Source organism: Emys orbicularis, chromosome 5 (assembly GCF_028017835.1).
Source record: "Emys orbicularis isolate rEmyOrb1 chromosome 5, rEmyOrb1.hap1, whole genome shotgun sequence".
Classification (NCBI taxonomy): domain Eukaryota; kingdom Metazoa; phylum Chordata; order Testudines; family Emydidae; genus Emys; species Emys orbicularis.
Genome location: NC_088687.1, coordinates 96,016,942 through 96,027,223, shown reverse-complemented (window position 1 = coordinate 96,027,223; position 10,282 = coordinate 96,016,942). Strand labels below are relative to the sequence as shown.

The window sequence follows — 10,282 nt, the reverse complement described above, 5'->3', positions numbered from 1 at the left end:
ACAATCTAAGGGCCCAATCCTCCAAGATGCTGAATGACCCCTGCAAGGTAACAGAGCACCTTTAACTCCTATTAATACTAGTGGGAGATGAGGTTGCTTAGCACCCTTCAGGAGGTATTCAGTTTTGGAAGATGCTTTGTACTTAAATATATAGCTAAATATACTGTATTTTAAGACTGACAAGTATGTATACCAATCATGCATTTCCCTTCTAGTACTTGTGTCACTTGTGCTGATATAGACTTTTCCATTCTTATTTTCTTTGCAAAATAAAATTCTTAATATTTGAATGTTTGTTCATTATGTTGTAATGTAGTAGAAACGGTTTAAATGGTTGCAAATAACTAGCTTCAATATTTTTCCTATGCAAGTTATAAACAATTCAAGTATTGAGTAAATGATCATAAAAGTGTTATCTGCATGTTGTACTTCCAAATACTTTATTGCATCCATAAACAAACAGACTAACCTCCTCATCCAACATTAAAATGTAAGGGATCAAATGTATAAGATCACATAAGTGGAAGAGAAGAAAAGTTAGTAATCTGTTGCATTTAAGATGCAGATTGTTTTAACCCACTCACATTCCTTGATGCTAGGATTCATGAATATTTAGATCAACAAGCACTGCTTGTAGTAGACATAGCAACTTTAAAGAGTGCAAATGACTAAGATGCTTTTCTGTGGTTGGATTATACACCACTATTTTTGATATTTTGTCTATTTTAAGTTCTAGCTTTCTCTCATACCAACAGATCAGGAGAGAATTAGTCCCTTTAATAAGGGGATATGTCTTTTACATATGAAAAGAAAGAATTTTGAAATGGCAATGTGTTTTCCTGCCAATCAAAATGATTAAGAAATACAAATATTTAACATGATCAATGAAGTAGACAGTATTTCCCTCCAATATTTTACATCAAGTTGATACAAAATACTCAAAGCAATCTACACAAAGCTTCTGATGCAAGAGCAGATCATTTTCACATGGTTTCTCTATTTGGAAAGATGGATTCCTTCTCTTTTAGCAACAGAAGTAGAGCTAAGCAGGCAGACACTTTACAATATATTTGTTTTAATGAAGAAATAGCCAACACGGCGGTCATAGAAAAAATGAGTTAATTTCAAGTAAGGTGAGAACTGCTTCAACAAAGCCCTGCTCACATTGACATGAACATTTCTGCTGCAAACAGGTCCGCAATATACTACTTGACAACGGAACAGACTATTTTCATACATCCGTTTAAGGAAAATCTCCTCCTCTTTTCTCCTCTCTACATCAACAGGAGGATTACTTGGCATAAGTGTTCACAAAAAAATACTGTTTGCTCTCTGGCCTGGAGGAGCAAAGTCCACATTTATGGCATGGATTTGGAGTAAGTCTCTACTTATCACTAAAGGAATATATGAAAGCAGAAAAACAAAGTGGGTTTTTCCTTATACTGTAAAGGAAATTTGTTCAAGAAACAGATGTCACAAGACAGCACAGCTTTGAGAGCTCACTTCACTGTCAAGTGACTTCCCATGTGATCAGCACAAGTCTGCGATTCCATTAGGCTTTTTTTTTTTTTTTTTGGCACAGGAAAATTAAGCATTTGAAAAGTAATGATGTAAAACCCACTGTACTGTTTGTGATAGCGCCAGCAAAGTAAATAAATCTTCTGTGAGGAAAGCTGGCATTTCCACTGTGGAAAGTCCAAGTCTTCTAAACCATTTGAACTTCTATATCGATAAAATGATGATTAAAGTTGCCGAAGGATGGACCTTCCTATTTTGTTTTGTATGAATTATGATTTATCTAAATCAAAGAATAAAAATACTAACCTTTATTAACAGTGGCAGCTCAAGGCAATCTGCTGCCCTAGGCAACACTTCAGTGCACTGCCTTCACATCACTGAAACGTGACCAGGCCAAATCTGAGAAAGTGGTAGTGCAACCTAGGGTCACACCACCACTCAAATTTGGGCTGACTGTCTCCCATCATCACAGAGAAGCAGCTGGACTAAAGCTTCCTTTCTAGGCAGCTGCCCAGAAATTTGCCATACATAGAGCGGCCTCTGCTTATTAAAGTGGCAAAAATACTATGTTGATTTACTGCAAATATGGCTCAATTTAACCTCATTTTACAAATGTCCCGGTATGCGGTACAACTACATTTAAAAAATCTATGCTTAACATTGCAAAGTGGAGTTAATGAGAAATACAATATATTAAAAACAGAGCTGGTGAAACTGGGCAGGATTGACTGCATGACTACATGCACTGTACAACTTTAAACCATTCTACTTTGAATTTATATTCTTGTGCTGTTGGCTAAAATTTAAAAGCTTCACATGCTTTTTGTTTTTCCCTCATGACATCCATTAAACATACAACTGAACTATGAACATGAAGTTCTATTATATACAGACTAACATTCTAGCAATAAGAGGTACCTAAAGCCCAACAGACGTATATTACAATAGATCAAATTATTTCAGTTGTTGTAAGCCATGAGCCACGCAAGCATCACAACAGCAACTCCACACACTGGCAGTACGATAAAATTCTTATATTTTTGCCACACCGATTGCTCAACTTCTACTTCATCCTTTCTTCTCTTGTTTTTTCGTCGTCCTTTTAACCTGTTCTCAAAAGCCTCTAGTTCAGCCTAGGTAGGACAGAAAACAAATATTTGACATGTTTTCAGCATTAAAAACTTGGAAATAATAAATTTATATTTTAAATGTCAATTTGTGACGACAAGTTAGTGGCTTACGAAATAGATCTATATACGATGTGTGTGGGGGTGGGGGTGGGTAGGGGGGTTGGTAGCACCACCTACTATTCAGATTGCCCCAAACTTCCCTTTTAAGAACTTGTCAGTTGCTTATAATATAGCTAAACTTTTACATACCAGATGTCTGCCTCATTGAGGTTTTTTTTTGGGGGGGGGGGGGGGGAAGAGGACGAGGGGGAGGGGAATTTAAGCCAAAACTGTTCAGTCATTTCAGGGAAAGGAAAAATACGTTGTCGTCCAGATTAAAGAATGCTTGAGACCTCTTCTTTGAACAGCTCTGGAGCAGACCTGACATTTTACAGGGGGTGACCTTTGTGCCTTTTGCCATCTCTGTAAAAGAACGCTCAAATTTCTCCAAGTTATAAATTTGAAAAAAAGATCCTTTGGGAAAAACACAATCACAGTTCACACATGCTCAGTAGAGACTTTCCAGATGTTAATAGCTAAAAGTCACTGAAGACTCCATCCTTGCTGAGCATACTCAAGCCTCTCGTAGCTCCTAGTGCTGACCAGACTGCACGTGCCCCATCCCCACAAAGCAACTGAGCATGCTTCGGACCAGGCAAACACAGGTGAAGCCAGACTTTCCCTGTAATGGCTGCTCCAGGCAATGGTGGAGCTGGGCACCTGAACTGACAGCAGGAGGTCAGTCTCTCCTCTGTTCTCAGTGACCCCGTTCCTGGCACCCCGGCAGCACAGAGGAGGACCAGCTGATTTGAATGCAAAGGGGACAAAAGCCAGACAGGGGGAAGGAAAGGAGCGTACTGGAACAAGGAATCTGAAACTGGAACTGGTTGGGCAAGGAAATTAGGACTAAGAGCCAGTGAGGCAAATGGGCAACGGGGTGGGGAGATAGTGAGATTAGAGCGGGAGCTCAGAAAGAGAAGGGAGACCAGGATTCAGATGCAGTGTGTGTGGAAGGAGGGGCGGGGGGGAGAGAACAGGAGAGCCCTGACAATGACCTGGATGTGGGAGAAGAACTGGGACTGGCTGGGCAAAGAGACTGGGACAAGGAGAGCGGGAAGACAGGGACAAGGAGCCATAAAGGGGGTGAGGGGAAAGACAGAGATTGGATGAGGAGCCTGGGGAGAGAGACTAGGTTTATGAGCCAGTGGGAGGGCAGACACACATCAGACAAGAGGCAGGAAGGGGAAGCGAAACCGGGATTCAGACAGCAAGGCCAGAGGGGGAGACTAGCATTGGTTAGGCAAGGAGACTGGGAGGAGATGCCTGAGGAATGGAGATTGGGAATGTGTAGGAAATGACAACAGGGCTGGGACAAAGAGTCAGAGGTAGGGAAGAGACAGGCCTAAGACAGGTTAGGTGAGAATGTGGGCAAGAAGGGGTCACACTTGGGATGACTGGACAGAAGAGTTTGTGCCCACCAAGGACACTCCCATCTAGAGCCTGGAATAGAACATTCCTTTGCTGTCAGCAAATATCTGAGAAACCCACTGGCAAAGTGTGTCGTCCTCCTCTGCAGCTGGTCCACAGAGGATGACAATCTACTACTGCTAAGAGTTACTCCCTTAGCTTAAGTGACAGAGATATGTGTGGTGGATCTACAGGTTCCAATCCAGCAAATGTCCCACATGGAAGTCAGTATGATGCCACATGTTGGAATGTGTTTTTTCAGATAGGTTTTTAAAAAACCTACAAAATTACACACAAAATTTATGTTTAAAGAACATTAAGGTGGCAAAGTCAAGCACTCAAAAGTTAGGAAATGCCAGAATTAGGTTGCCAGTGGAAATCTGAACGTGGACCCCGTGTGCATATGCAGCATGAGACAATATTTAATTACATGACCACATACTATTTTTTCCCCCACAGGACCCCGGCCTCATTCAGTGCACAGGAGCTGCTCTAGGTAAAAATCAGGGTTGTGTAGCAAAGGAGGCTGTTGTCTGTTGGGCCCCCGTCTCATTTTTTGCAGAGGTTGAAGGATGTGTATTGAACGAGGTGGGGTTGCAGGAACAGAAAGGAGGGTTTCACGGTTAAGAGCAATTGAATGCTACCCTGGAGAATTGGATTCTATCCCTGCCTCTGCCACAGAATCCCTATGTGAGGCTAGTCAAGTCCCTTAAACAAAAACTTTTTAGTTTTTCCACACGTGGCTACTAACTCCATTCTTCATTTTCTAGATGTCCAATTTGATTCCCTGTGGTCTGATTTACAGACATGCTAAGCACTCACAGTTGCAACTTAAGTCATCAGGAGGTGTGGTTTGAACAAGTGCTATATAATGCTAAGTCCTCTGAATAATTGGGTTGTACGTGTCTAAAATGGGGCACCCAAACTTAGTGGAAACTTTTGACATTACTCTCTGTGCCTTGATTTCCCAATATGTATGGGTACAGAGCCACCTCCTCACCTACCAACGTGTTGTAAAGTTAAATATACCGAAGGGCTGTACACTTTGTAGCTTCTCCAGGCTGAGCTCATTGCCCTCTATCCCCCCAACCCCGCACAAGGTCTCTGTGCACAACCCTCCCATCACCCTCTATTTCAGGGATACCCTGAAACCCCCACCTCCACATTGCAGGACCTGTGCACCCCCCTTCCCCTCTCCAGCATATGCAGAGGCTCTGTGCACCCTCCATGTCCCTCTTCCCCCACACCACTGTCACCCATTTCCCTCCCATGCCAGGGAGCAGGTGTGCCATTATTCTTCCCATGCCCTCATCCCCTCCATTACAGGGTGTCTGTGTCCTCCCCAGCCCCGCCCCACCTGTCAGGGGTTTCATGTGATTCCCATTGCCCTCATGCCAGGGTTCCAGTTCCCATCCTCCCACCATGCCAGGGGTTATACACACTTGCCCTTTCCCTCCTGCCCCTGCACCATTCTTATTTATTTTATTTCTGGGAGATAAATCATTCAAGCTGTCAAGTGTATTGGGAGGATGGGCAGAGCTGAGATGGGGTATTATTATGCTGGAAAGTGTTAATGGGTTCTATAGCAAGGGTTCACAAACTTTTTGTTGCCATGACCCCATTTTAATGAAGTTTTTCCTGCCAGGACCCTAGACAGCATGGAAGACACTATTCTGAAGAGCAAAATGGCATCCTCAGCCCATTGTGGCCTCGCATGCGCTGTACACTGAGGTCACGCCGATCCCTATTGTGTGGAGGACACCTTTTTCCTCCACACAATGTGACCTTGTACATATGGTGCATATGAGGTCATGCTTCATCCACTGTGATCTCACATTAACCATACACGCAAGGTCATGTTGTGCAGAGCAAAATGACATCTTCCATACGTTAGGGTTCGCTGAGACCCCATTTGCTAATGGCCTGACCCTATTTGGGGCTGCGCTCCACAGTTTGGGAACTGTTGCTCTGTAGACAACTGCAGACCTGCATGAAGCTGCTGGGCCTGCTAACCAGATGCCAAAGGCGCCATGTGTCCCCTATTTCCCCCTTCCAGTTTTCCTCACACATGTACAAAAACCCAATAGAATCCTGCCCATTGATGCCTAAAATATTCCCATAAATTTTGCGATTTAGTGGCTGTTGTGTTCAGAAGTTATCATGTTACTGGGGCATTTCTCTGAGTTGAGTGTGAAGACTTGTCTACACATGAAAATTAATTCAGAAAAAGGCAGTGTGTGAATTTAAAGCAGATTTGCTATTCCTGATTAATTCTTGGGGTGGGGGGATGCTCTAATTCCAGAGGCAGAGTGACTTGTTTATATTGGAAAAGGTACAGAGAAGAGCAAAAAAAAAAAAATGATAAAGGGTAGGAACCAGCTTCCATATAAGGAGAGATTAAAAAGACTGGAACTTGGAAAAGAGATGACTAAGAAGTCTGTATAAATCATGACTGGCATTGAGTTAGGAAGTGTTATTTACTCCTTCATATAACACAAGAACCAGGGGTCACCCAATGAAATTAATAGGCAACAGGTTTAAAAACAAACAAAAAGGAAGTACTTCACACAACACACAATCAATGTGAGGAACTCATTTCCAGGGGATATGGTAAAGGCCAAAATTATAAGGGTGTTCAAAAAAAGAACTAGATAAGTTCATAGAGGATAGGTCATCAACGGTTATTAGCCAGGATGGGCAGAGATGGTGTCTCTCGCCTGTGTTGCCAGAAGCTGGGAGTGGATGATAGGGGATGGATCAACTCAATGACTGCCTGTTTTGTTCATTCCCTCTGATGCATCTGGCATTGGCCACTGTCGGAAGACAGGATAGTCGGCTAAATGGACCATTGGTCTGACCCAGTATGGCCATTCTTATGTTTCAAATTAGCTTAATCAGAATGATGGTGTCCATGCATGGAGTTAATCAGGAATAGCTATTCTGGAATAACTCCCTGTATAGCCAAGCCCTTAGACCTCACTTTGCTTAGCCAATTAATATTTATGAAGCACTGTGATTCTATAGTGATAGGCACCATAGAAAAGCCCACAAGGAAATTAATAACTTTATTGTCAGAGCTGGGTTTGACTAACGCACAGTAAATAAAGCCTACAGCCAAATGAGCAATGAGGTTAAAACAAAATATTGAATAGCAGCTGATTAAATGAGCTCTATTCATCCTGTGTACTAAATGAGACCGGGATCCTGTAGAAAAAAATAGTATGTGATCATGTAATTAAAAACGGAATCATAATGCACACACATGGGGGACAAAGTAAGGTTGTATGAGCAACTATAAAACCTAACTTTTTAGGGCTTGACTTTTCACCCTTTCTAAAATGTTTTTTAAATCTCTTTTTTGCATACATAAAAACAAATTTAATTACCTCTCATCAGCAGGGTTTGAACCCTGAACCTCCAACACTGCAGCAAAAGACTACCACCACTTGCGCTACAGAACTAAATACATTAACTGACAGCTGCAGAAGTCTGTTAACGCAGAATGAGGGGTGGACAGCTGGATCTACAGGGTTGGGCAGCCCAGCCTGGCATTGCCCCCACGTGGGGGAAGAGAGCACTGAGAAACTCTGGCCCCATGTGGTGCCTCTGTGTTTGGAGTGGGAAGGAAGATGGGTTGCTAGATCCTGGTGCTGGATCTAAGGGTGGTCCTATGGTGAGAGCAGGGAACCTGACCAGGCTCTTCCCCACTCCACTGGGAAGATGGGGGATCCTCCCCTATGTGATGTCCTCAAAGGGGCTTGGGCACTGGGGCCATGTGTTGTACACAGAGCAGCTCTCTCCCGCCCCGTCTCACTGCTGCTACAGTACAATCTGCTGCGGCCACTATTTTGGCATCAGCCCAACCTTAGAATTTTTTCGTTCAGTTATCTTGGAAGGCTACCAAAATTTTCCTGGGGTATGCGAACAAGAGAAGAGAAATTGCAATTTTAAACAATTTCTAGCGTGAGCAAGGTTTCGTGGAAGAAAGAAAAGGCACTTCTACAGCCTGAGTGCTATCAAGCCTGCTGCAAAATAATGGAGCTGTGAGAAGTTCTCAAAGAATAGGTTGCAAGAATATTTTATAAGTGTAAAGTGTTAAGAGGGGTTGCTACATCAAGCATAGGCATTTATTTTAATAAAATATATACTTTTACCTTGTCAGAAGGAGAAAGCACAAACAGGCGATGTTTTATTGTACTACAAGGTCCCTAAGAAAATTGCAGCCTCTATTTAAATGCTTACAGGGTCTGTTTCTGCAACCAAAACTACATTTTCCCGAAGTTTATTTTTAATATTTTATAAAAGTTTGGCAAAATGTAAAAGAGCAATTACATGCAAAAATACTAATTTAATACAATATTTAAGTATTTTAACTCATGAAACACGAATCACGAGTTATACATGATTTTGCACATACTTATACATTTTTGGTGATGTGAGAGAACACTTTGGCTCTTACTATTATAAGTCACTCATAACATAGGCCTGAGTTCTTTGGGCCAGAATCCTTAGCTGGTGTGAAAAATCTTGGCCCTTAGCATCTGAAGACAACGTACTACAAACCTTTAGCTATGCATAAATTAACAGATTTACCAAGAGAACTAAGGCTATGTCTACACTACAGATTATGTTGGCATAATTTATGTAACCCAGGGGTGTGAATAAATCACCCCCCTCCCACCCCCCGGAGCGATGTAAGTTACACTGACATAAGTGCCGGTGTGGACAGCACTATGTTGGTGGGAGAGCTTTTTCTGCCAGCATAGCTTCTGCCACTCACAGGGGCTGGAGCAGTTAAGCCGATGGGAGAGCTCTCTCGCCCCCCCCTCCGCCCCCCCATCGGCTTAGAGTGGCTACATTGGAGAGCTTACAGTGGGGCAGCTGTAAACTCTCTAGTGTAGCTATGCCCTAAGACTTAGGGAGAGGTGCTGGGGTCAGAGGAAGAAGGGTTGGTACCTGTTGCCTTCGCTTTTCTTCTTCAATAGCAGCTTTGGCTTCTGCCTCTTTTATCTGTTCAAACATATACAAAATAATGGGTAACTGACATTGTAAGATACTGATTATAGTATAAATTCTGTTTTCTTATTTCTCATAGGATCCTTTTGGCTTTTTACAGAACGAGCCATTATAAAAATACCGAAAAAGTGTAAACTTCCTTCTAGGTGAGCTTCTAATCTACTACTTAGATTGTAAAACACTCAGGGCAGAAACTGCATTGTCATATATATTTGGGAAGTATCTAGCACACAGTGGGTGCCTTTGGCTTATAAATAATAGTGGCATGCTGTGACAATTTGGGAATCTGTCTATACAAATTATTAATTGTGTTTGATACTGGGGGCTTTGTACGTATCTGTGTCAGACTGCAAATTCCATTTTCAATGTGCAGCCTTTTGCCTTCCCTATTACTTGTTTGCCTCCATGCTGGACTGAAAATTCCAAAGGCTGGTGGCAAAAGAACAACAGAGTTGTTAAAATATGATGATCAGCTTTCCAAATGACAAACAGATCAGGGGAGAGATTGCCGTGATTACAAAGTCAATTGGCAGGGCTCTCTGGTCACCTGGGGATGCTGGCATCGGGGTCACCTGACATAGGGGGCTAAAAGTTATAAAAATAGGGGGAGCTGAGTTTTCTGGGGCCTCTGGCCATTTTGTCTCAAGCTAAAGAGGAAAGAGAAGCATCCCAGCATGTAGGTCCCCTACAGGAGGTAGGGGGCCCTGCCCAGTTCCCCCCACTCCCATGGGAAGCTAGTACGGTAAGAGGCATTGTGGTTAGGATGTTTGTTGTCTTCTAAATGATCAAATGAAAGAGAAATGCTGTTAGACTCTGGCAAAGTGTGCTAAATACTTTACAACTATCACGTTGCCCCCTGAGAGAGTTCACTGATAAAGCAGAAGGCTCAAACCTTGAGATGGGATTCTGCGAGAGGGTGTCTAAGTACAGGGGAGTCCGAATGGTCAGCAATGAACCTAAAGGGGCTAGGCAGCTGAAAGGCAGGTTTCAATTCTCAGGATGGTGACACAAAGGATCAGCACCTTGTAGAGTGTGCCTACGGACCTTGAGATTGGGGCAGTGACTGGACTCTGTTCAGGCCTGGAGGCTTAAAACATCTGGGGATCCAGTGA

At 42.8% G+C, this 10,282-nt stretch overlaps 1 protein-coding gene across 1 annotated transcript in view; it reads right to left on the bottom strand.

Moving 5' to 3' along the window:
• Positions 1-1,581: 1,581 nt before the first annotated feature.
• Positions 1,582-10,282, bottom strand: part of NFXL1 (nuclear transcription factor, X-box binding like 1) — a 101,844-nt gene continuing 93,143 nt past the window's right edge. The window contains exons 21-22 of the mRNA XM_065404922.1: positions 9,111-9,164; positions 1,582-2,651 (exon numbers count right to left, since the gene is read on the bottom strand). Of these exons, the coding sequence (XP_065260994.1) occupies positions 2,478-2,651; positions 9,111-9,164 (228 nt within the window). The 3' untranslated portion in view covers positions 1,582-2,477. The remainder of the gene's footprint in view (positions 2,652-9,110; positions 9,165-10,282) is intronic.